Source organism: Podarcis melisellensis (genome assembly GCF_964234715.1).
Source record: "Podarcis melisellensis genome assembly, chromosome: 4".
Taxonomy (NCBI): domain Eukaryota; kingdom Metazoa; phylum Chordata; class Lepidosauria; order Squamata; family Lacertidae; genus Podarcis; species Podarcis melisellensis.
The window spans coordinates 76,430,299-76,457,559 of record NC_138531.1 but is presented as its reverse complement, the minus strand read 5'-3'; the positions used below and the strand labels follow the sequence as shown (position 1 = coordinate 76,457,559).

Sequence of the window (27,261 nt, the reverse complement as noted above, 5' to 3'; positions counted from 1 at the left end):
CTGAGAAGAGAGATGATAGCCATCTTCAAATATCTCAAGGGCTGTCACATGGAAGAGGGAACAAGCTTGTTTTCTCCTGCTCTGGAGGCTAGGACCCAAACCAATGGTTTCACGTACAAGAAAGGAGAGTCCAACTAAACAACAGGAATAACTTTCTGAGAGCAGAAGCTCTCTGACAGTGGAACGGACTCTCTCAGAAGTTGGTGGACTCTCCTTCCTTGGGGGTTTTGACAAAGAGGTTGGATGGCCATCTGCCATGGATGCTTTAGCTAGGATTCCTGCATTGTAGGGTCCCTTCCAACTCTACAATTCTATGATGCTATAGCATCCGAGCCTTCTCCTAAACATACTTGCCTCAAGCCACACAGAACTCTCACAAGAGCCAGTGATAGGCATCAACTTGGATAGCTTTAAACCACGGAGAAGGATCATTGACTACTACCCATGATAGATAGGCACTGTCTTTGGTATCAGAGGTGGCAGTTCTCTCAATATCAGTGCAAGAAATCACAGCTGTTTGCCCTTAGGTTCTGCTTGTGGGCTTCCCATGGGCTTCTGGTTGACCACAGTGAGAAGAGGATGCTGAACGACATGGACCTTTGGTCTGATCCTGCAGGTTCTTCTGATGCTCTTAGAGCTCTACACACTAAGAGGCTTCCTCATTCATGTCATACTAACTGATGTACCATGGGAGTATGTGTATGTGTAAAAACATTCATAGAGTAAGAGAAGGAAATGTCCAATTTATGAAGATCTGCACATATCAGAGGCTGCCAGGGAACTAAGAATTCTTGGATCTTTGCACTGTTGCCTTGTGTGGCGAGCCACCACATGTGCAAACAGGTTGAAGGGTTCTCTGAGGAAGCTCCTGGAGGTGACTAGGCCCACCCTGTCCATTGGCTTTCCCTAACCCTCTAATCATTTCAGGTCTGGCTGGAAATTTGTGGCTAGCTGAAGTACAAGGTATGGTTCCTGGGGCTTCCAATTCTTGGCATCTCTGGGCCTAGAACTGGCAGAACTTCCTCGGTGTTTCCACCATTGTTTCTTGCAATGGGATTTAAATATATCTAATGTAGTAGGTCCTATGGAACAAGCCTGTGTATCTTTACTGAGAAGGAAATACCCCCAAGTTCAAATAAGTGTACATAGGATTGCAGCCTTAGTCAAACAACAGGTTTTTTTTGAGAGGGGTGGTTCATAGTAGCATGATGCAACTTAAATATGGAAAGACAAATTCATGCAGTTTGCAGCTCATGCTCTGCAGAGAGTTCGGCCTTTCCAATTGGCCACTGTCAAAATGTCATTTACATTTTATTTGGTGTTCCTGGTAATACATTTGAAGCCCTAATCCCCTCATACTTCCAATTTTACTGAATCAGTCTGCAATCAGAGTAATTTTCCAGGCAGGACGCCATTTTTTTCATCCTACTTTCACCTTTCTCCCTCTTGCAAAGCTCAAGCTGAGATTTGCTTCCACGGCTAAACCTAGGAGCTTTGTTAAACTAAGCAGAATGTTATCATTAGCCTATTTTCTTCTGCTTACTCAAGGATGACAACACACACACACAACTGTGTCTCCACACACATACACACACGACTCAACATGTTAGCACTCATAACTTTAACTCAAATTGAATTATACTTGGCCAGTACATTAAATTGTGTGTTTATCTATTTAAAAATTAAAAATCACTTGTGTGTATTAATTTGCAAATGGAAAAATGTTGCTAGTCAAATCTGTGGGGCAACACCATTTTACCACAACTTCTTCAAGACATCTGTATTCAGTTAAGCCATAATTGTCGGCTCTCCTCAGTGAACGGAGACTCTGGCAGGCAGCAGTGAAGCCACTAGTTTGAAACACTCAAAGAAAACAGTGACAAGTTGATAGAAAGCCTATTTATAGTCCTGAAGCAATTACTTGTATTTTTAAAAGCATTTTTCAGGCTTAGGAGGGTAAACAACATAGAGAAGAAAGGAGCATTCATTGACATAGCTTACTCTCTTGTGTAGCTATAAAATCACAACTACAACCCGCAGAGAGAATACTATATGTTTGTTTTACGTAACGCTATCAATAACAAAAGATTAGCACTGCCATGGCTGCAGGTCTCTTGTACAAAATTCATACTTCTCAGGTCTGAAAGACACTATTTGGCAACATATTTTATTTATAGGAGATTTTCTAACCAGACCTTCATCATATGATCCCAGGGCTGGCTACAACACACCAAATTAGGAAAACACTACAGTAAAACCAATTCAACACAACTTACGGAAGCAGACAAAAGTGCAGCATCATTTAAAAATGCATTGTAAAACTACCACTGATACCAAACATTTATTTGCATGAAAAAGCTAAGTGCCCTACATATTAACACCGCAAGTTATCATCAGAGTTCATCACCCTTTTTTTCTTTCAAAGTTTCAAATGGCAAATGGTAAAGATTGGGAACCTGTGGTCCTTCAGAGTTTGCTGGACTCCAGCTCCCACCAGTCCCAGCCATTGATCATGGATGATGGGAGCTGTAATCCAGTTACATCTGGATGCCCCCTGGTTCATTAACCCTGGCGTATGGGTACAAGAGATACGTGACTACCACCACTTTGCAAGAAATGTCAATTACCTCTCATTTTCAATGTGTTACCCTCACTGGGCAAAATGCTTCTTGTTCATCAATTGAGAGGCACGATCAAAATGTGTCTTTACCAAAGCCACAAGGAAAGGCAAATTTAAACACTGTAACTAATATCCTTCGTCGTGAACACCTGTTCACTTCTAGCTTATTCATTCTGGTTTACTGCAAGCAGTGCTAGCTGATGCCCATTGGGACTGATAGGGTTGAAGGCAGGAAGACCAACAGTAGGAGGTGCCAAAGCCAATATCAAATCCTACTGATTCTAGTTTTGTCTTCATCATCTACCTCCTTGCTGAGCTCTCCAAGGGCAACTCTTGAATCCGACAGCCTGGGCCGCACCCTTGACTGCATGAGTAAGAAGAAAAGGCTGGACCAGCCTCAACTGGCTTCAAGAGGAGCCCTCCTTTCAATAAGAGCAGAGGTGGGTTCTGTGCTACATATGCATCCAGCGCACAAGGATGATCCAATGTAAGCTACAGCCCTTCCCTGTAATCATATTCAGTTGCTGCTGAGCTTCACAAACCTTCCTGGTTTCCCCATTTAAAAGCCATCTAAGTCTGTGACATCACCACTTTCTGTATGCTTCACTGCAGCCACTGCCTGTAAGGCTAAACTGGACACACACGTACACAAACCTTGTAAGCATTTGCATGCTGTATTCATCCACTCATGTTTACTGTACGTTCAAACTATTTTAACAAAAAAGGGAGCCAATTAACTTAAGATTTCTTAACACTAAATTCTGGCACTTGTAGAGTATCTAAGCTAAGAATTATACCAAATGCTATCTTATAATTGATTTAAAGCTTATCTGCCACTGCCTTTTAATTTGAGCAGCTGGCCTTGCAAAAACTGGATTTAGGCAGCATGCCTGTACTTAGTTTCCTGGGAGGAAAGGTGACCTCAATGGGACTTACTTTTGAGTTGCAGGCAACTCTGATTTTATTGCTGCTGAGACTGTGCCCTGGAACGTGTGGGTTTATTAGCATTATCTTGCCGGTTAGCTTTTAGAGGTGCCTCACACCACAGAAATCAAATCTCTCTATATTCAGAAGAGAGCATTCCATGAAGGACCCCTATATTATGAAATACCCTCCCAGAAGAGGCAAAGCACACAGTGTGCTGTGAAAACCTTTCTTATTCTGCAAGCATTTATGGAATGTTGATTGTACCAGGTCACTTTTAACACTCTACTGTTTTATTTATGGTGTGTGTTATTCCGTATTTTATTTTGTTGCAAATTCTTTAGAGGTCTACTATCACAGGGGGAATAATAAATATTTTTAAAGAAGCAAACAAGCACACATTTATATATGCATGGTGGAAATTTGTTCTCTGCGTTTTTGGAAAAGTTAGATGAAGTGGCAGGACTTGTGTGCACATTCATGATAAATCACAGTGGTGAATTACTAGCAGGAAAACGCCAGTCTCCAGTACTAAACAGGCAGGGTGCCAATATTCAGTTAATATAGCGCTAAAAACCAAAACAAAGATCCGCATGTCATTCTATTTCTATGCCGTTTTCGGTGAGAAGCTGCATTGCAGTGTCTTTCCTCAATTAAAATATCAGAACTACTTAAAGCAATCAGTTTCCAGTGCAATTGGTGCAAATTAAACAAAAAATAAACATAAGCATAATAAAGGCGGCGAAGGATGGGTGAAAAAGGAGCTGGCAAAGCATTTTGAAAGAGCTTTTGAAAAGCTATGAAATCCCTCGTGTAGAGGACCTGAGCAAGTGCTTCTCATGTACAAGCGTGCTGGCAGCCCAATTGAAAAGGTTTTCAGCTGGGCAGTTGAGAACATACCTGACATTTCATATGACGAATGCACATAATGGGATGTTTTAGTTGTGGGAAACAGCTACTGTCGCTTTGGTTTTAATGGAACATTTTAAAAAAGCAAACGCTGACTGTATTTTTAGCCAATGAGATGAATAAAAACAGTGACCAAACCTAAGGAAAGCATGAGGGAAAGATTACCTTCCATTTTTGAGGCAGGGATTATTTATTCAATTTTTACAGCTAAAGAAATAAAATCATTGGTGGGGTGGTAGGCGATGAGGGGAAGGACAAACACTTGCAAAACCGAATAACTCTGGAGCAAGCATCCAGAAAAGATGGGCTGAGTCAATTTAATTCATGCCGACTTAAAATCCACCCCAAAAGGGCCAAGCCAAAAAAACTCCCCAAAACCATGAAAGTGGGAGAGCTACACAAAAAGGAGCTCCACTGTACTTTATCCAAGCTGGGAACAAATGTCAATTAATCTGATATGGTCAATGGTTATTATGTTCGATGCATCATTCCGATGGCTCTTTCTGGAGCATGATAAGTAGGCACATTTATGAAAGGAAGCTTAAAAAGCACAAGCAGACGTAAAGAAAGAAGATGGGCATGTTAAAAAACAAACAAACCCAGTGACCGCTCAGTGATATTAATTTATGGAAACCCAATGACTTCTGTGCATGTTTGTGGGAAATAGATACAGTAAATGATAACTCTGTTAGCTACTGTTGGCCTTTCTGTATTTATGGTTGGAAGAAGAGGAAGCGAGGAAGCCTGGTACACTTTCATCTGTGCTATTATGTGCAACTGAGATTTTAACAGGGCCTCTGCAGAGAATTGCAAAAAACCAAAACAAAAAACCATGTGTGCTACCAGAAGCTTTGTACGGAGTTCTGTTTAAATCTCCAGCCAGTTTGATTCCTGTCTGGAGGGAACTTCTAGCCAGCTTGTGTCCAAAGAGTGATATGTATACTGAATAAAATCTATGGGCACATAGATTTGTATCTTATAATGAAAATGGAAGTTTCATCTCTTGGGTGTCTTTAAAAAAAATGAGAGATTCATTTAGGTTATTAAAATGCTCCTATAATTCTATCAGACTGTGATGGAAAAATTAGGGCCTAGTCCTAAAACCATATTAGGCATTCCAATATCAGTATCTTGAGTTGTGGGGTGGGGACATTGTACGGCTGCCAATCATGCACATAGAATGCTCCATGGGACAGCTGTATACATGCCACAGCATGTAGGGCGTTAGGAGCCAATGCAGTGGGCTGCATATTGCTAATCCGTGCAGTATTTCAGTGCCAGTCGGTGTAGGCAAAAATTGCTACTCCAGAAGCAGTTGTATTTCTTAACACTTAATGATTTCTATGTGCCTGGTGTAAGGAATTCCTGCTTCGAATCGGGGTTTTTTGCCTTTGCTACAGGTAAATATTATAACAGTCCAATCCAGGAAACAATTTTAAAGTAAATGATCACAAGCTTAAATGCCACATTTGTGAATGCACATTGGATTTTCTCCATTAAGGGACTGATTTTCAGAAATATATAGGATAGTGTGTGCTGCCTAATACCCTTGGGTGATGATATGGCTCTCAAGATGAAGAAATTGGAAGATGATGGGATAATTGAAGTTTTATTTTATACTGACTTAAAGGCATAACTATCTGCTGAGTTTTGGGTGCCATCTCCTCAGCACAGACCCAATATACAGACGCTGAGGGAGAAAAGTTAAGGATTGTATTGCAGATGCTTACTGCTATAACGGAAACTCCAGCAGCTGTGCTGTTGGGCTTGGGGCCTGTGTTGAAATGCTTTTTGATCTTTCCAGCTACAGACAACTGATGCTCATTTTCTGGAAGGCCATCATCCTGCAAAGCAAAAACAAGCATTTGTGAATTATGATCTACGAGGAGCTAAATGACAATTCAGGAGACATTTTCTAGACCACTACCATATTGTTTTTAACAATAGATTAATTTTTACGACCTATTAGTTTTTAACTGTTTTATTTGGGAATCTGCAATTTACAAGATCTAAAAGTGCTTGGAGGCAGCTGATTAACTTTCTAATATCATGAAGTTATGTGCTGAAGGTTGCCAATTGTTACACCCTTCTAGTTTTGTACACTATTCATGAATTACCCAGTTGGCTAATTCAACATGCCTGAAGTTGACACAATAACAGTCTACATAGACTAGAGTTGGCCTAGGAGTAAGGCCTTAAAAGACCAACTTGCTGGGTACTTCTGTGCACTAGTAAGATAGTTCTGAAGAATCCCCCAAAAGAATAATTTCAGGGTATGTGTAATTAATAAACAGGATACAAAGACAGATTGCTCATGGTGGATTGCCACAGTCACTCTTACAAATGCGTTGTATTTTTTTCGTCATCCACAAGTCAGTAATATTCATCCTTCCCCCTCAATGTGCTGTATGAAACATAGACTCATATTCTCGTAAATAATGGCTGAAGTCTTTAAAAAAGCCCTTTAAAATAGATTTGCCCCACTCTTTCAGGTATTTTACATCAACAACTGACCAGCATCTTAATACTTAAAGCTTTGTGCTTTAAGTAAAAGGTAAAGGACCCCTGGATGGTTAAGTCCAGTCAAAGGCGAAAGTTGCTTTCGAACTGCTAGGTTGGCAGCTACTTGTGGCATGTGTCATATTTCTAAAACAGCAATTCAAAAGACTTCACAAGCAAATTATTATTTTTTTTTAAAAAAAGATAGCAATGTTAAAATAAAGCTGATAGCCTTTAGATTTACTTACATTAACCCATGGGTGTTCAAGGACTTGCAATGCCGAAAATCGCTGGTCTATATCTACCTGTAGCATCATAGTAATAAGTTCCTGTGAAATGGAAAGTTCCATAGTTTAACTATATGCTGTATGAAGAAGCATTCCTTTTACCTGTCCTGTATATTTCAATATTCAGCTTTGTTGGGTGTGCACAGGTTCTAGTGCTAGGAAACAGGGGAGGAAATTTTCTCCATGCCACGCATAATGCTATAAACTACTATCATGCTACCTCTCGCTTGCCTTTTCTCTAAACAAAAACATTGCAAATACTGAAACCTTTCTTCATAAGGGAGTCTGTCTTTTCCCTCAGTCATTTTGGTTGGCCTTTTCTGAATGTTTTCCAAGTTTACGATACCCTTTTTGAGGTGAGGTGACCAGCACTGTACACAGTATTCCAAATGCGGCTGCACCATAGATTTGTATATCGTGTCCTCCCTAAAAGAGGGCACATGTTACAGTGAGACCTGGAGACTGACCCCTTGTGTTGTGGGTGGGTTTGATTTGGTTAGCCACAACACCCGATTGGTAGGTCCATCGATGTTGGGTTCAATCTGACCAATAGGGCGCAGTTCAAATGGATTGAGGGACCCATATACATGAACATGACCCAGAGCTTCCTCTTTCGGCTCGTGCATTCGGAACACCCGCCCACCTCTCCCTATTTTTAGGGCATTGTGCTTTGACCTTGCTATGCTGTCGTGTGTCGTCTGTCGTTGGGACAGGGGCACAGCAGGAATTTCTCCACTTGGCTGATTGGCTGTTGCTGTTTGGGTTTCACCTGCCGTGTAGCAAATAGTCACAACTTGTAAGGTTGCGGATAGGCTCTGGTTCAGGTGATAGGGATGGGGGAGCGGTCTCGCCTTCCCTACGTGAAGGGTGTTCCATTAAAGGAATCCAGGGACTCAACTGGTTTGGTCAACCCCTGAGAGGGGGTTGTGTCCGTACCTGAGTCCAGGGGGGGCATCTGGGTGGTGAACAGAGTCTGTACCCGGCTTTTCACCTTCCCAGGTGTTCACCCTTGGCTGACCTATGCTGGGGCCCTGGGTCAGCGCTGCCTGCAAGAGTGCAGGGAGCTAGTCGAACCAGAGCCTATACAACCACTCACCTTTGGTAATCAATAAAGTTGTGGCCTAAATTCTGCCAAAAACCAAAACTAAAATTTGAGTCATGTGTGAATTTATTTAGGGGGGAGGTCTCTGGGTCTGAACACGCAAAACAGCATTATGATATCGGCAGTTTTGTTTTTCATTCCTTTCTGCAGCACATTGGGTTAGCATCTTCATCTGCACTAGTTAAAACTTTTTGATCTGCACCAGTTGAAACTTTACAATAGGCTCCCTGAGAAGGCTTGTAAAGAGAGCTGTCAGTAAGATATGAAAAGAGCAAAGCAGCACAATTTACCTTTGCAGAGTCAGAAACATTATCCCAGTAGGGAGATGGAAAGTCTACTTGTCCCATCAAAATCTGATCAAAAAGGACTTCCTGATCTTCTCCACTTCTACACAGTAAGGAAACAAAAGTGTTAAGTTTCCACCACATGGAAAAAGATAAAGTAAATACATGAAACAGCAAGACTCTGCTCTTAAAGCCCAGTGCTTGAGGAAAAATGTGTTTCTCCCATTTTGCAGAGTCTACCAAACAGCATGTATTCAAAATGTGAAAGAAAGAAAGCTCCTAAGAAACAGTTGCCTTTGTTAATTCATCAGACTATATCTGAAAATTGCAAGGCTCTGCACTTCTACTTTTAGTAAACATATATTTGATATACATTTTATACCATTCTAAAAGGGCACAGCATAATATTTAAATTCTGGGAAGAACATCATTTTTATTTCGTTTGTTTTTTACCAGCAATGAATTGCATAAATAAAAATAAACCAATGATATCATCATCTCACCTACCATGATACTGTTTAGGTAAATTACATTGCCTCACACAGCAGGGGAGGAGAAGGGTGGGGAGAGCAGCTAGCATTGTACCCAGAGAGAAAAAACACTTGGGTTTCCAATAGCACAGAAGTGCATTGTTAAAAGGGGAATAGAACAGCATTGCCCATACCCACGGAATGGAGGAAAACCACACAGCAGGATGTAAGTAATCACACCAGCTGCCCAGATGTCCACCTTCAGGCCATATCTACAAGTGACAAGAGATTATGATTAATATTATAAAGAATGTGTGATCAATAGTGCAAAATAAAAGCAAAGAGAAAATGATACCATGGCAAAGACCATCATTAAATTACATGGCGTTGTCTTAGTAATAGCTATATTTCACGTGGCATTTTAGAAAATGAAGTGCAAGAATTAAATCTAAAATATTAAAATTCCAGTACAGTGTGATTTATATTCAAATGGACATCCACTATTCAAGAGAAGAATATGGATCTCTTTCACTAGATGATAGTCGCTCTGCACACCAGGCACTAACTGAAACAGGATATAAAATGAAGGAAGAGAGATTGTAAACAGCAGTAATCAGCAACTATCATTACTACTATCTTAGAAACTTGATAAATGTTTGATTGTTGCCTTGGCCCTAACCTGTCAATGTTCTTCTCAAGATTTAATTTACAAATTACTAATACATACCAAATATGTTACAAACCATCTTACCCAGTTTCTGCAATGATTTCTGGAGCTACATAAGTAGGTGTCCCACAGACGGTGTAAAGAGGTCCATCAACGATAGTGGCCAGTCCAAAATCTCCCAGCTTCAGTGACTTGCTCCCATCTTGGTGCTCATAAACCTAAACAAACAGTCTTCCGATTCAGTGTGTTCCCTCTAGCAAGAATCTCCCTTTCCCTTAACAGTCAGTCTTCTATTCCATTGTGCTTGTGGCAGTGAAGGCCCTTGTCCCCCGTCCCCAAGCGTGCCTGAACACAGCAGATGTGCGGAAGTGAGAGCCAGAGGTGAACAGAGAGTGATAAAGGGGTTGGTGTGAACTTAGCTTTCACTTAATAAACATGAAACAGTAGCCAGAAGCTTTAAATTGAACAAACAGCACAGTATCCTTACTGTAGCAATGTAAAACAGGTTGCTAGAGTTGCTATAGAGACAATCTATTGCCACGCAGGTGGTACAGTCCTCCAGTATTCATAATTAATATTAATTTAATAAGAGCAGTTTAGTTCACTCTATGAGGCAGAAGGATTTTTGAAGGTCACTTCCAGCTTGGCCATCACTTTTCTATCAAATATTGTCCATGGCTAAGAATGAGGTATAGGCCAAGCAGGTTTCTCCCTACTACTTATGGATATCTGCTTTTGGCTGAGTATTGGATTTCATGCCATTAGGCACCTCCAGATCCATGATTCTACATTTCAATGGCCATTGACCACAGAGGGAAAATGTATGAGATTTGTTTTTATTAATAAAATTGCCTCCTGTCTCAAATTTTCTACAATACCTCTTTACCCTTTAGATTGTGAGCTAGGCAGCCACCAAAGCCTATTACAAATTGCGTGGCAAAGAGAATGTTTTTCTTATTTGTGAAATGCAAACTACGTGTAAATTGCATGGCAATAGAAACACACCATAGCATCAAATACATATTCTGAGAATATGTTTTGCATTCAGAGGCCTATTCCACCCCCTTCAACTGGGTTTCAGTGAGCTCATGAAACTGGAATTTTGTCTTCGAAAAGGAGCAGCAAACAGAAATTCTCAGCACACACTGGCTGTGACAAAGCCAGAAAGAATATGGGTAGGGAAAGAGGATATTTAAAAATGGAACTGCTCTATTATTAAAAATGTGAGTTGCTAGGCACATCTGGTTTATGAATCTTTAAGAAAGTGTTTGCTGAAGTGGCAGCAATAAATTATATTTCAATGACATTTTTAATTAGGGATTGTGCACTAGGCTTTATAAAGACTTTGTGACTAGGGCATAGAATGCAGAGCTACCTCAGTGTCTGAATTTACGCTAGGCAGAATACAACATTTATTTTTAATAAACAACCCCAGGCATATTTTTCAGTGTTTCTATTGTGGGGCAGGGCTGGGGAAGTTATTTTGCAAAGTGTTCAGGAACTTAAAACATTAAGTTTGTTGAATGTCTATTAAAAGAACCAATTTATCATTTCACCAGGATTTTTTTAACTAAAAAAAAATCCAGGGATGCGGTTTTTTAAAAATATATATATATATAACTTCTCCCTGGAGCTTTTTACAAGTAGGGGTTTATTTTCTTTTTTAAAACCCAACCCTTCAGTTCATTTCTGAAAACAAGTAAACAAGCAGTGGGCACGGGGACATGCTCCCTCTGCCCTGGTAAGTAAGATTAAAGACAAAAATAAGGCTTCAATGTAAAGCGGTAATATTTTAATTGTCTGCCCTGCGAAGAGCAAAGAATGTAGATGATCATTTAAAGCTCATCTTACTAAGAAAGTAAGCTCTTTACAAGTTCTATTTTCCTTTAAGCCCTGAAGGGCAATTAAAGAGATGTGGATTAGTGCAAATTACCCACTATGTAGTGCTTTCACTGTTTTAACTAAGCAATAAAACTGTGTAATTGTACAACACTAATTGAATCCAGCCACACATAATTGTGTGCTACCATATGTATCCCATTACTCTAAAGACTGTCCATATTTCCTAAGCTGCTCTTGTGATCACTGCAGATGGCAACAGTCAGAGAAGTTGTTCTCCTGGGCTTATTATATGGCTATAAAGCTATCCCATGATTTGACAAAATAATCATGTTAAATAGGAGCAATTATGAAAAAATGCTCCAATTAAAATGGAAAAGGCATGCCTTCCAGATGAAGGGAATGTAGAGGTGAAGTATTACAGCCTTTTCATATGACTAAGGCTTTTAGCTTGGCTTGCTAAAATGGTAAAAGAGCCAGTTGATTAATAGCACATGTATTGGAACTGGATATGAATACCGTGCATGGTAAAATCAGCAAAATAGGTGTGGCATAATTTAGTAACCCTTTTACACCCACATGTGTCAACCTCTGCCTTTATCCAAATCAAAATCATCCATATTACAAGTGAGCAAGATGTTCAGGCATTGTGTTGTTATGATTTTGGAGTGTTAAGATGGGTGCCAGACCCTTCTAACTCCTGGATCCACCAAGTGTTAGAATAGGCTAAACGGGATGCGGGTGGCGCTGTGGGTTAAACCACAGAGCCTAGGACTTGCTGATCAGAAGGTCGGCAGTTCGAATCCCCGGGACGGGGTGAGCTCCCGTTGCTCGGTCCCTGCTCCTGCCAGCCTAGCAGTTCGAAAGCATCTCAAAGTGCAAGTAGATAAATGGGTACCACTCCAATGGAAAGGTAAACAGCATTTCCGTGCGCTGCTCTGGTTCACCAGAAGCAGCTTAATCATGCTGGCCACATGACCCGGAGGCTGTACGCCGGCTCCCTTGGCCAATAAAGCAAGATGAGCGTCACAACCCCAGAGTCGGTCATGACTGGACCTAATGGTCAGGGGTCCCTTTACCTTTAAAGGCCAGGCTAGCCTCCTGGTGAGGTGATAACCTTGGTAATTTGCCATTAAGAAGGATTAAGGGGCTCAGTCCAAGATGTTAAATGGGTGATGCCACCTCCCTCAGCAGAAAAGGCAGAGTTTAAAGTAGAGATTTGGGGAGTGATGTGACCTAGATGTAAAGCAACAAGCTGGAGAGTGTGAGGGCAATGTTTGAGAAGCAATACCATCTTGGGGTGTTTATTCTGTGAATCGCAATAGGACCGAACTGGTGTGTAGCTCAGATTAAGCTATTTTCCCCAAAACCCAGTCAGAAAAACAGCTTAGCTTCATCTAAGCCAAACTGATGGGTGCCAAGGACAGAATGTTCAGCCAACAATTTTGCCCATGTTTGGTACCTACCCCAATTCAGTGAAATGGGAGGGGACACACCGCCAGGCCAAAGATCAAGATGTTACTATTAATATAGTACACATTTTTTGTATGAAGTAAAGGCTTGGGATGAGATTTCATGGACATACCAGTATGTGTGAACTAGTCCTATATCTAGATATAGATATCTAAATGTGTGATCCTAAGAGAACTTCTATGGAAGTTAAGTCTTAAATCAGTGTACCCTATTTCTATGCAATGTGCTTAGGACTAGCGTGTGTCCAAGGATATTATTTTAGCTAGTATCCATATTGCATCTGGATAGCACAATTCAGTTAGTGCAAAAAAAGCATACTAGCATTTGGTATGCAATACTAAAAACAATATGCCCCAGGCATCTTGAAGCTGCAAAGGCAATCTTGCCAGTGATAGCTGCTTAGAAATAATCACATCTCAACAAACTCCCATGTGCTTTTGTGCAGTTTAAACTGATGAAAGCAACATACACAGACATGTCCTTTGAGTGCAATTGTCTTAGTAGGAAAATGTATTGACTAGTAATCAGTGTGGAATGTGCACAATAGCGCAGGACTATTGTGAGTGCTCTGGACTGCAAAATACACGAAAACATGGTTATAAAAAAAATACCTAGCATAATTGCTCATGGTAGGTCAGTAAATGCTATTTTAAGAGGGAAAACAACCAAGAGGGCGAGGGAGAACTTCAGTCTACTGCTGTCAAACTTGAGAAAAGTTTGAATACAAAAGCATTGTAAGCGTTTCCCCATGAGACCATCTCTGGCGTTCTCAGAAACAAGAGTCTAATGAATCTTGACATGTGATTGCACTAGCTTACATACACAGCAGTGCACCAATACTAACATTCAGACTTCAATATGGCAAAGAATACACTGCATTGTTGAAAAGTGGTGTGTGTGTGTATGTAATATTAGTTCCACAGTGCAACTGAGCCTAACGGCAATTATTCACAAGGAACAGGCCAGCAGGGTGAGTGGATGGTTGGGTTCTATTTGTTGTTAACGTTGAACCCAATACTATTATGCTGGGCCCTACAAAATCAGGACAGATCTGTGTATAAAGATCAGCCACCCACACATTTGATTTGGCTCTCAGCCTCTCTCCTAAACAGTAACACACTTTCCTATCAGCCCAGGTAAACAAGAAAGGCAGCAGCAGCAAAATTATACAAAAGATAATTGTCACACTGGGGCGCTGTGGGTTAAACCACAGAGCCTAGGACTTGCCAATCAGAAGGTCGGTGGTTCGAATGAGCTCCCATTGCTTGGTCCCTGCTCCTGCCAACCTAGCAGTTCGAAAGTACGTCAAAGTGCAAGTAGATAAATGGGTACCACTCCAATGGGAAGGTAAACAGCATTTCCGTGCGCTGCTCTGGTTCACCAGAAGCAGCTTAGTCATGCTGGCCACATGACCCGGAAGCTGTACGCCGGCTCCCTCGGCCAATAAAGTGAGATGAGCGCCGCAACCCCAGAGTTGGCCACGACTGGACCTCTCAGAGTGGTTTAGCAATCAATCCCTCTTTGTGGCGAACTTTGGCAACTGAAACTCTTTGAAGGGAATAGGAATCTCCAAACATCGCACAGAACCCTAGAGCAGATTGGGGTGGGTGGGTGCAAGGGGCTTCAAAGGGAAGGGTGAAACAGCAAACCCTGGCAATTTCCCCTTTCTCCTGAAGAAGACTCTGCTGGATCAAAGATCAGCAGACTGGGACACAACTGGATACAACTCATAGATTCTATAGAAGCAGCAATACTTTTCTCAGGTCTCCTCACCAAAGGGTTCTAGTTTGCAGGAAGGTCCTAACATAGCTTTTGGTATGAGGGTAGAAGAGAGACAAAGCTGGTAGAAGCAAGATGAAGTTGGTTTGCAGCCTGGTATACTTGGGTTCAGAGCATAGCTGATGGTTGGGGAATAAGAAATAGGCTTGTTGGGGTGGGTTCTGAGGTACAATGGACCAACTGGGGGCAGTACCAAGGCTACCAGAGCAGTTGATGAGTTGCAAATGATTAAACATCTGAAGGCAGCCCTATTTAGGGAAGCTTTTAATGTTTAATAGCTCAATTCACCAATAGCATGATCCTAGCAATATTGCATATAGCTCAATCCCTGTATCTCTAAAATAGAAGTAAACCATTTGTGTCCCACAAGTAAAGCATGAATCTTCTGTAGACAGTGCAATATTTGCTAGACTTGAAATGCTTCTTAGGGTGAGCATTTTTATCTAGAGATACGTATTTCATTGAAGCTGTGAGGCAGGCTACCAACATCAGCCATATGAACAGAAATCTCCAGAAGGTTGAACTTACCAGCAGATTCTCAGGTTTGATATCCCTGTGGACGATGTTCAAGCTATGAAGATATTTAATGGCACTGGCCAGATTGTACAGCATCCCACTAGCGTCCCGCTCTGTATATTTGTTTGTGGAAGTAATGGCATCAAAAAGGTCTCCGCCCTGGAATAAAACAATTGTCATGTTTGAACAGCATTCCGCTAAGGACAAAGAGGATTCCAGAAACATACTGTAATGGAAAGCATAATCATATTCTTTGAGAACAGCACAGAGGACCCATATAAAAAGAGAGGTCTAATATCCGTGGTGGAAATTTTGTCTATTAGTCTGCACATGATGGAAGAATTCAGTCTGACTGTAGCAGTAGGTCATTGTCAAGATCCTGGGACTCACCTCCCCCCCCCCCCGGCTGTAGATAAGCAGGACAAAGTGAAAAGAGTCCCTTACCATTTAAAGAGTCTTTAATGATTGCAGCAAAAGAACAACGCATCCATTCTCGGAAGGAAGGTGTTCCCAATTAAGGATTCCACCAAGCCCAAAAAAGCGGCTTTCTGGGTAGAACTCATGGTGCAAAATTGCATGAAATCAGGATGCCCAAAATGGCCAGCATCCTCTTGTGAGAAAACAAGAAGGTGGCATCCCAAAAGATGGCACCCCAGTTTTTGCCTTTGGAGGGTATCACAAAAATGTGAAATGAAGAGTTTTCACCCTAACATGCATCACTTTACACTTACACTGAATTGCATTTGCCATTTTACTACTAATTCACTCACTTTGCAGGAGGTCCTTTTAGTGCTTTTTGCAATCCCTTTTTGTTTTAATGACCGTGAACAATTTAGTATCATCAGCAAACCTGCCCACCTCACTGCTCCCCCCCTAACTCTAGATTGTTTATGAATGTAAGAAAAGCTTCACTGGATCAGGTTTTGAGTCCACATATTCCCATGTCCTGCTTTTAACCTTCCTATTCCCATTACATATCTATATTTGTTTTATATTGATTTAACTGCTGTGGTTTACCCAGAGAACCCTGGGAATTGTAGTTCGGTGAGGCTGTTGAGAATACTCCAGCAGAGGTCATTAGCAGCCTCACAGCACTACATTTCCTAGAACTCCCTCAAGAGAGAGAATACTATGAAACAAACTTGTAGTGGGGAAGAGAGAGGCCCCCTTATTGAGCACGAAAAGGCTTCATTTCATGACAGGCATATAATAAATAAATTAGACCCTTGTCATACAGGCTGTACAAATTTAGAATGCATTTTTGTTCCTTTGAGGCACATCTCATATGTCTACATTAATATCCTGGTTTAATCCATGGTGTGCATCACAGTCTAAGTCCCCCCCCCCCCCCGTTGGCCTTCTCCTTTCTCTCCCTACCCCCCAAACAACAAAATCCTGCCTCTGCCTTGGAAAACACCCTAATCTGCTGTTTGTATGCAGAGGAAAGTCTGGATAGCTGCCTGCAGTTAACCAAGATAGGTGCTCATAGCACTTCCGTAGGTTCTCTTCCTATTTGCAGAGCTGTGGGGATGGCTTTCTGCCAAAGTAATAAATAAAGGGACTGAGTTGTGTCAGCTTACACAAGGAAAATACATTTTCACTTCTGCACTCGAGGAAAGATTAAAACAAAGGAATAGTAATAGTAGTTCAGGGAGCTAAGGTGTTAAACTCTTTCCTAAAACAAGAATGTTGAGTTGTTTTAAAATAAGTCTTATTTAATGTTGGAAATCTAGAACAAAACCCAATTTTTAATCAACACTTGCAATCTTAAATTACCAGTGCTTTAATGGTTTCATTCCATCTTATTTATGAGATCCTATCAAATAAGATACATCTTGTGGGTGTTTCACAATGAAGGGATATCGCATACAAATGACTTCACCAAAACTCCCCAAAACTGCTTTAAAAAACCCACCAACAACCTCATGAAAACATTTTTTTTTACAGATTATTTCTTCATTTGAAGAAAATTTTGTGAAAAATGACAAACATTTATTTTATAATAAAACTACCATCATTTGATTATCAGCTGTCAGGAAGTACCACAGGGAAGTGGAACAGCACACACTTTGTATCCAAATGGTCAAATGTTCAAACACCAATAAAAAAATACCTATCTCTCTAAGGCCTTATTTAGAGCGTCACTGCTATTTGCAGCAGAAAATACTGCGCAAGTTGGCTCAAGAGCAAACTTTATGTTCACTGATGGTGGGAAATTTAAACCCCTCACCACTTTCTATTCTGGCCTCAGATAACCCAAACTCAGTGGCAAGTTAGCAAGGAAAGAGAGACTGTCATGGAACCTAATGCTCATAGTTTCTCTTTGGTTTTCGTCTGATGTCCATTACGAAATACAGTTGACTCGCAACTTTTATGCATTTAACTTGCATGAATTCAGCTTTATGCACTTGGCCAAAAAAGGGGGCAGGTGTCTGGGGAAAACTGTGGCAAGAATTGGAAGAATTTGAGGACACCCCTGCTTGTATGGTTGTAAGAAGAATTTAAGATTTGTACAGCGCACCTGAAGGAGGTCCCCATTTCAATTCTGCACACATTGTGCAGTCCAGGTGTCAGTATATGATAGATTTCCTTAAGGTACCTAAGGGATAATGTTGGTTGGGGCAAATGGTTAACACTATGGATAACCTTTGGGGCATGTGGAGTCGCCATGGTGATTTGTCCCCTGCCAAAAGCAGCTTGCTCTCAAACAGTCCTTCAAATTACATCTGTAGCTGGAGAGCAAAAGTCCACCCACTCAGGAGACCCTCATGCTCCAAGAGAATGACTCATAGGATGGGCTTTGCCCCTCACTAGCAACAGTAATTTCCCCAAGAGTAATTCTTCAAAGAGGAGGGAGGATTTTGTGTGTGGAGGAAAGAACATTTATTTTGAACACGTGCAAAATATCTCAGTTTGCAAATATTTGAATGAAATACAAATATGTAATGTTTAAACTGAATGGGCGATCATCCCCCTTTTGGATAAAGACCTTAAATAATTAGCTTTACAGTCAACTTTCTTGGACAGCACAGAATTCCACCTTTTCCTTCACGTAAGGGATCATGCCAATTTCTGCTTTACTAACTGACATAACAGGTCGCCTGCTGCCATCAAGGCACTGTAGAAGATGGACCCAGGATCCTTAATGTTTTATCATCCCCCCTTCTGCATTTTCCTGGAATCAAGACAGACTAACAGAAGCATCTGAATGTATTTTTTAAAAGAAAAAAAAAGGAAAATTCAACCCTTATCACCTATGAACATAAGGCACTGAAATCCCAAAGTACAGTAACCAATTATTTATTTACTAGCTAGCAACATAAATGCTGTAACATTCCTTTTCTCATGTGAAATTGAAATTAGATCCTTGAACAGCAGGAGGAAACCCTATAATAAATCATGCTTGTTAAAATAGCTAAACCAGTGCTGGGCTTGAATAATAATTTGGTCTCACTATGTGCAATGGCAGCTCGCCAGCGACCACGTCCTTTCTCCTTTCCACCAGCGCTGCTTGCAACATGCTTTTATTTGTATTTATGAAGTGCTTTCCTCACACTCAAGGCCTTTTACGCAGCAGCGAGTGACGTGCCTGCCATGAAATGAAAACGTGTCTGCAGCAGCCACCACTTATATCAAACTTGTGGCTGCCAATTAATGCAAAATGGTAGTAGCCAGAAACTGGCGCTCCACCACATCAAGCCTTTTCCTCCCAAATATCTTTCCCATCTGTGAACTTGATTTAAACTTGGGTCTTCAAAAGCCAATCCACAGCAGATGGTTACACAATTGTAAAGGGCATGCTGTGCAAGGGATAAGGCCAGCCGTTGTTGAATCAACAGCTCACATCTTCCCAAATGCGCTTGCTTCAGTACTTAGAGAATAAATCACAGCAAGGTTTGTTCAACTGTCAAACTTAATGAATAAGAGAAGGTGTCACACCTTATTTAGAATGAACTTGTCACACACAGTTTGCGACAGCTCTCACAATATCTTATTGTAGCAAAGATCCTATTACATGGAGAAATTTCAGTTTCGTTTGCAGCCATGAAAACCTGCTACACCTAACCCCACACAAATTATTCAGTTACGAATCCAGCTTTTTCTACAGCAGGTAAGTGGGAGAACTTTGCAGGCAAAACCCCTGGCATTTACAGCCTTGGGTAGCAAGTTCGGGAAAGATCCCTGCATAATTCAGGGTCATCCAAAGACGATCAAGAGTGAGAATGTGAGAATACAAAGGAGCCACTTCTTCAGAGGGTGCACGGTTAAACTATGGAATTCATTATCCCAAGGTTCTTATAACCAACTTAGACTGCTTTAAAAGAGGATTAACCTTACCCTCCATAAATTTGTCTACTGTTGGCTACTGATCATGATGTCTGTATGCTACCTCCAGGATCAGAGGATCCATGACTCTAAATACCAGACACTGGGGAGCAACAATGGGAAGGGGTTAATGCACTCATGTCCTGCTTGTGGGCTTCCCATAAGCATCTGCTGGGTCACTGTGAAAACAGGATTCTGGTTCAGGTAGATCTTTAGTATCTCTCTAGAACAGCATAACTCTTATGAGACTTTGCTTTGCTTCCAGTTGACAATCCTGGGCTTGATAGACCAGAGATCTCTTGAGAACAGCCCCAAATCAGACCTAAGATCTATCTAGCTCAGCAACTTGTTTCTTGTCGTATTTATTTATTTGACTCATATATTCATCCCATCATGATCACCAAAGCTCAGTAACAAGGCTGGTTGACACACCTCCAAAGGGAAGGAGTTGCACAAGTGGGATGCCACCACAGAGGAAGCCATGTGTCAAGTTACCACACAAAGGGCTGCATCCAGAGGGCCTCCTCTGCAGATCACAAATTTCAGGAGCTGAGCAGATGTCTCTATGAAATCCATAATCAGAGCATGAAGGCCACAGACCTCCCCTGTCAATGCTGCCCTGCAACTAATATTGATTAGCTTACTGCTTTTGAACATGCAGGTTCTCCATTTTCATCATGATGGATAGCCACTTGCCTTACTCTCCATAAATGGTCTAACCCCCTTTTAAAGCCAGGGGAAAGAAGTTTCATATGATTTTCCCATGCATGTCCATAAGAAGTGGGTTAGCTCTCTGTTCTTCCACCCCACCTCATCCAGATCAATCAATAATATGGAAGCAGGGATTCACTCACTGATCCCTATCAGAATCTGATCACCACGCTTGGATATCCCTATCTATCTGTGGCATATGTCCTGCAAGTAAGGCTAACTCACGAATCCACCAGAAGTAACAAGGTTGGAAACCTGGTTTATCATGTTTATACAGTGAAAACTATCTATATATTTCAAAAACCTTAGAACAGAATAGCAAAAAAGACAAAAACCAAAACAGTATGTTGCTGTCTAGAGAGCACCTCTAGTTCATTCCTCCATTCTGCCTGCCTGTCTCTACAGGGCTAAACTCTTCTATAGATTCTTCCCTTTAACAGCTGCTGTGTTCAGGGGGTAAATAAAGTCATAAACCCTTCCTGTGCATCAGCAGCTATCCAGCCCTTTAATTTGAAGCCTAGTGAATGGTTGGTAATCTGTGAAATAGCAGGTGATCTTTCTCTCCTATATACATACCTTTACAAGCTCCATGACAAGGTACAACTCAGTGGGCATATCCATTTCCTCAATCAGAAGAACAATATTGGGATGCTTGACCCTTCTTAAAATGGCCACTTCATTCTGGATCATATGCTCCTGCCACAAAACAAAAGAAAACCACATGTAGAAAGACAACAGAAGAAATCCATCCATCTGCTTCAGTTCCCCACATTGTGTTTCATGCAGAATGTGTGGGATAAATATCAGCCTTATAAAACCAGAATGCTTAGCTCAACTTAATGCATGAAGGGGTTAAGACCATAGAGTAATCAATCCTCCCAGACTTAGTTAGGTCACACTCCCTCACATAGAAAGGGTTACAAAAAGCCTTTGTTCACTTCCCCCCTACCCACCATGAAACCAACCACAAAGGAAATCTGGGCTGATTGCTCCAAGTCATCTTGTGTTTCTATACAAATAATTTAGAAACATTTACCAATTTTGAAACTAAGTTTTTCTGTCTGTGTTTTCTTGCTGTGTCTTGTCCCTTGGCACACCCCTTAATCTGTTCTGGGGGTCCCCTGGACAGGACAGGACAACCATCGGCAGGATCAGAAGAGGGGGAAAGTTTCACTAACCAAGTGGAAATCCTTACAATGACAGGACATTAGTTGGATGCCACCCACAATAAATATAAAAGAAAACACATTTTTTATTATTTTTATATAGATTATTGTTGTTGTTATTTGTACTGTGTATGTTCAATTGTCGGGGAGCTTATTTGGTTGTAAGCATTGACAATTTCAATTTTAAAAGAGGCAAAAATGAATAAATACATGAAAGTAAAACACAAAACCATAATATATAGATAAAATAGAAACAGAAGGCAAGTGCCAATAAGACTACCAATATGGCACCAGGCAAGATTCTCTGTTCCATAATTGGATGCCACAACGGAAAAAGCCCTCTCCCTGGCAGGTTACCCAAATCACTTCATTCAGTGGGGACACCTGGAGCAGGGCTACTAAAAAAGGGGATACAGTGGTACCTCGGGTTACATACGCTTCAAGTTACAGACTCCGCTAACCCAGAAATAGTACCTCAGGTTAAGAACTTTGCTTCAGGATGAGAACAGAAATCGTGCTCTGGCGGCGTGGCAGCAGCGGGAGGCCCCATTAGCTAAAGTGGTGTTTCAGGTTAAGAACAGTTTCAGGTTAAGAACAGACCTCCGGAACGAATTAAGTACTTAACCTGAGGTACCACTGTACTAAAGTTAGAGTAGGTGAACATGGAAGAAAGAGATACAATGGGGAGCTTCTGTACTTACTTTTCCTCTACATTTACTTTTTTTGATGATTTTCAGAGCATATTCTCTACCAGTTGACCTAGAGAGAGACAGAAAGAGAAAGCAACAGAGAATAGGAAGATGAAATAATGGTTTCTGTTTTCAGTTCAAACTGCCTTCAACAAGTAAAGTACCAACTACTGCTCCTTTTTGTTTCCATTGAAAGCAGTGGAGAAAGAATACAGGAAGGAAGGGTTAAGCTCCATCTCCCAGAGGCTGCTCTCCATCACCAGATCTCTTGCATCACATCTAACTTGGCCCTAAGGCTCTGCTGCAATAGTATTGGCTCTATTTTATTGGGGTGGTTATGTGTGTGCTCATTTCTGTGATACTATGTTTATTGGAAAACACTTTTCCTCTCTCCAGATAAAATAAAAGAAAGGAAAGGAAATTATGAAGGACCTAAAATGCACGAGGTGCTCACTGGAAGGACAGATCCTGAAGCTTAAGCTTCAATACTTTGGCCACCTTATGAGAAGAGAAGACTCCCTGGAAAAGACCCTGATGTTGGGAAAGATGGAGGGCACAAGGAGAAGGGGACGACAGAGGACGAGATGGTTGGACAGTGTTCTTGAAGCTACCAGCATGAGTTTGACCAAACTGCGGGAGGCAGTGGAAGACAGGAGTGCCTGGCGTGCTCTGGTCCATGGGGTCACGAAGAGCCGGACATGACTAAGCAACTAAACAACAACAACAACAAAAATGCATGAGACACATATGCATATGGAGCAGTGAGCAAAGAAGGAATGACCACTGGGAGGCATGCAGAGAAATGAAATGCGGTGGTGCATCTGCAGCAGCACAACCAGATGCCAATTCTATGATTCTTTGGCTCTCCCACAATGGTCTCTATAGCCACAGATATGCTGCAAGCTTCCAACAGTTTTGCTTCACCCCCAAATGCACACTCCTTCACCGTCTCCCGAGACAGATGGATGCCAAGTATCCTTTATGAAAGCAATGTATTCCCATACGTGGGAAACCAAGTATCCCCCTGAATGTAGAGTTTACATTCTCATGTTTTGTTTTGCTGCAAAAGGGCAGATGAATAGGACAGATTATTAATATTAGCAGAGACAGATTATAGAGACAGCATGTAAAGAATGATAAACGATGTAGTCATATTATTTTGAAGTAACAGCCATATGGTGCTTTTTAGATTTAACAAAAATGGTTTTATACAGCACAAATACAGAAGCTCATATAGGGGGCTTACACTATTCACCATTCCTTCAGACCTGCCTTTCCAGAGTACCACCTGCAGTTGACGTTTGACTGATGGTGACACCAGCACTGCAGCCCAGTTAACGCCACACGAGAAGCCCAAAGTTGGCCTAGCAGGCTGCCAGAAAGCAATTCCCAGTCTCTGATTTCTAATTTGTTCCTCCTAAATCCTGCTGTTGCTACTCAGAAGTGAAGCTAAAGTTTGGCTTAGTGTGTCTTCCAAACCAGGGCTTGTGGTCAAGCTCCCTCTCTGTCTCCATGGGACATGTGTGGTGCCCTCTCTCCCTGTCTGCCTTAGCTGATTGGTGAGGACATAATGGGCGCCAGGGAAATTCTCCTCCCTCTCTACTCCCTGTCTGCCTGCCGTGGCCTCCCCAAATCTGTTCCTGAGGGTTGGGGGAACGTCTAGAACAGATTTAGGAGGCATGCAGGGAGAAGATGGGGGGAGGAGAAGTTCTTGCACTAGTGAGCCTATTTAATTGGACACTGTCCTTTTAATCCAGCAGGTTTTCCCCCCACCTCAGTACCCAATGTTTTATTTATTATCAGTTGACTTTCATTGAATTTATTGTTTCATACATTAGTGAGATTTTTAAACTGCTTTAAGGCACTAGAAGGGCAAGGCCAAAATTTCCACATAAACAAACAAACAAACAAACAAACAAACAAACAAACAAACAAACTATTAAGCTTGCAAAGCAACCCAAAAAGGGAAATATGATGAGCGAATGTTATAAAGCTACCATTTGATTGCTGTTAGAAGCCACCTTTAGGTTTGACAAGGTGAAGCAGAACGGTTTAATTGAATAAGAAACATACAGTATTCTGCCATCTAACAGGAGTGAAATGAAAACTTCAAAGTTGAAAACCTCAAAGATGAAATTATAGATTTAAAGTGAAGGCTTGGCAACAAACGAACAGATGTACTTTGCCCTATTCAGGTTGTTCAAAAACTGAAGCTGTTAGAAAATGGCTCATGTGTGTGTAATTAGCCATCCTTCAGTTTTCCCCACTAGAGGGCTTCTTAGCAGAGCTACGAGAAATAAAGAAGCATCAATAAGCCATCTTTATATGCACAAACTTATTCTGAAGAGTTTCACATAAATATACGATAAAGGCTTTATTGCTTCAAGAAACATTTAAGGCCTATGAACCAAACACTGTGGTTGCCCCCCGTTCACACAAAAAACAACTTATTGAGCTTGGCTGAGCATAACTTAACTACATGCTGGAAAGATTAGCTCTTATTATGAAGCGAATTTATATGTGATCAATCCAACAAGCTTGCGACAGCTTGACTGCTTTTAGGTTTGACTCACCTTTTACAACAGAATAGAATAATAATAATAATACTGAGAGTTATAAACTTTTAGCTTAACATGTTTTATCACCAACAGTGATGGAAAACCTAGGAAATGCTAGGAACACCTCACAGAATCAGATATTCAATAAATAAAGCACAACTTGTGTACCATTTACAGTGAAAAATACAAGAAAGACTACAGCAATATCAAGGTTGTAAAAAACAGATAAAGTTCCCTGAATAAGTTAGCTTCCCTTTTCCTTTTTTTTTTAAAAAAAAGACTCTAGCTATAAGAAATAAGAGGCAAGCAGTATTACATGCTCACTAAGCAGGAATATAGTTAAATACCTTTAAAAATATTATGCTATCTGAATTTATGTACTGCCAATTCTTCTATGATTCCATTCCCTCTTACGTCCCTCACCACAAATATTTGACTCTAGGCCTTATAATATTTATTACTAAACTAACCTAAGAGATTCCAAGCATGGTTGCTTTTTACCAAAGCACAAAACACACAATTTTGCATTTCAGAGCAGGTGCATGACAAAAAACAAAGAGACTTTTCTCCAAATCAGGCATAGGTATTTGTTTAATCGGAAAGAAAAAAATAAATACAAAAGAGCCCTGATTGTATTTAAATCAGATTTAACGATTTCAAATAAAGTTTCTCTCTTTTTCATTTGGAATTATCTTGCTTGAACCCAAAGTTTTGCATTGCAATCTGTAGTCTCTATTGACTTGCATAAGAGGAAAGGAATGCTGTCCTCTTAAAAAATGCCTGGTGGCAAGACAAAACCCACCTTATGCTAAAAACCTTTGCTGGGGCTTTCTCCAGCTTTTATAATTTTAAAATCAAATTAACTAAATGCAGATTAACAAAATACAAACGAAGGTTTTACAAAAGAAATAAATTGAGAATCTTTTTAAAATCTGCCCCCAAAAGAGATTTTCCAGTGTACATCCTTTGTGTATCTTCAACCTATTGATTACTGTGATTATTCAACATCAACTTCGTTGGACTGGTCATGTTGTGAGGATGCATGATTAACATCTTCCAAAGCAACTACTCTATTCCGAACTTAAAAATGGAAAGCGTAATGCTGGTGGTCAACAAAAGAGGTTTAAAGACACTCTCAAGGCAAACCTAAAAAATGTAGTATAAACACCAACAATTGGGAAACACTTGCCTGCAAGTGCTCCAGTTGGAGAACAGCCTTTACCAAAGGTGTCATGGGCTTTGAAGACACTTGAACTCAGGACGCAAGGGAGAAATGTGCTAAGAGGAAGGCACACCTGGCAAATCCACACTGTGATCAGCTCCTGCCCAGAAACCAATGTCCCCACTGTGGAAGGACGTGTGGATCCAGAATTGGCCTCCACAGTCACTTATGGACTCATTGTTAAAACCGTGTTTATGGAAGACAATATTACTTGGCTACGAGTGATAAGAAGAAGAAGAAGAAGAAGAAGAAGAAGAAGAAGAAGAAGAAGAAGAAGAAGAAGCTGGGCTAGGACTATGATGAATCAAGATCAATCTCCTCCATGAAGCTCACTGGGTGACCTTGGGTCAGTCACTTGCTCTCAGTCTACCTTACAGGACCATTGTGAGGATAAAAATGGGAGGGTTTATCATGTATGTTGCCTTGAGTTCCTCTTCTGCAGCTGCCTTAGTGATGCCTATGGGAGCTGTCCACGGTCCTGTTCCCATCCTTTCTGCTTCAACTGGGCATTGCCTGCTTCCCCTATGAATTTCTGTGGGCCTCCTTCATAGGCATTCGTGTACAATGAATGTGGAACTGGATACTGCTATCCTACAAAGTGGCCACCAGGCAGAGTCAACAGTGCTGGGCTAGATGTACAAAAAAAGGAAGTATCATAAGTTTTTGTGATATGTGCACAGAACACTCTTTTAGGTTTTGGCCGGAAAGAAGAATTGAGGCCTGTGGCTCCAGATCTAAATAATGAAAAACTCTCACCTGAGTTGTCAGAAGAGAAATGCAGGCATTTGTTTTCCAATTGCAAAGGAAATGATTTCTAATGTGTTATTTTAGTACAATGGGAAAAGTTTCACAATCTCCTAGAAGGAGTGTGTTGAGCACAGTCAAGGAAAAAGCCGCAGGGATGGGATAAATCAAAGTATTAAATTTATAGATTGTGCCTGCAAAACACTTATTTCCAGGCATAGCTGGCGTAATTTTCCCATTGTGTACACATGGATCTGAGACATTCCTTTGTTCCATATGTGCTGGAAATGAAGATGTGATCGAAGAGAAGCCTGACATTAGTGAGTGCTTTAACAGTAATAGGTAGGAAATCTTTCTCACCTTTCTATACACTCCTTTACAATGGCAAAATTTCCATCTCCTATAGTCCGGCCAACTTTATATCTCTCTGCTATAGAGGCTGGAACCTGGAAGCCTTCTTCCAACACTTCTGAAAA

At 41.0% G+C, this 27,261-nt stretch overlaps 1 protein-coding gene across 5 annotated transcripts in view; it reads right to left on the bottom strand.

The window, feature by feature from the left end:
* DCLK1 (doublecortin like kinase 1) overlaps positions 1–27,261 on the bottom strand; it is a 200,292-nt gene that overhangs the window by 16,576 nt on the left and 156,455 nt on the right. For 4 of the 5 annotated variants that reach the window (XM_081909355.1, XM_081909352.1, XM_081909353.1 and 1 more), the window contains 9 exons: positions 27,146–27,254; positions 22,274–22,331; positions 20,983–21,102; positions 15,382–15,528; positions 9,847–9,980; positions 9,290–9,367; positions 8,632–8,728; positions 7,201–7,281; positions 6,184–6,297 (listed from right to left, as the gene is read on the bottom strand). In XM_081909355.1, the coding sequence (XP_081765481.1) occupies positions 6,184–6,297; positions 7,201–7,281; positions 8,632–8,728; positions 9,290–9,367; positions 9,847–9,980; positions 15,382–15,528; positions 20,983–21,102; positions 22,274–22,331; positions 27,146–27,254 (938 nt within the window). The remainder of the gene's footprint in view (positions 1–6,183; positions 6,298–7,200; positions 7,282–8,631; positions 8,729–9,289; positions 9,368–9,846; positions 9,981–15,381; positions 15,529–20,982; positions 21,103–22,273; positions 22,332–27,145; positions 27,255–27,261) is intronic. The other variant, XM_081909354.1, reaches the window with a different exon arrangement.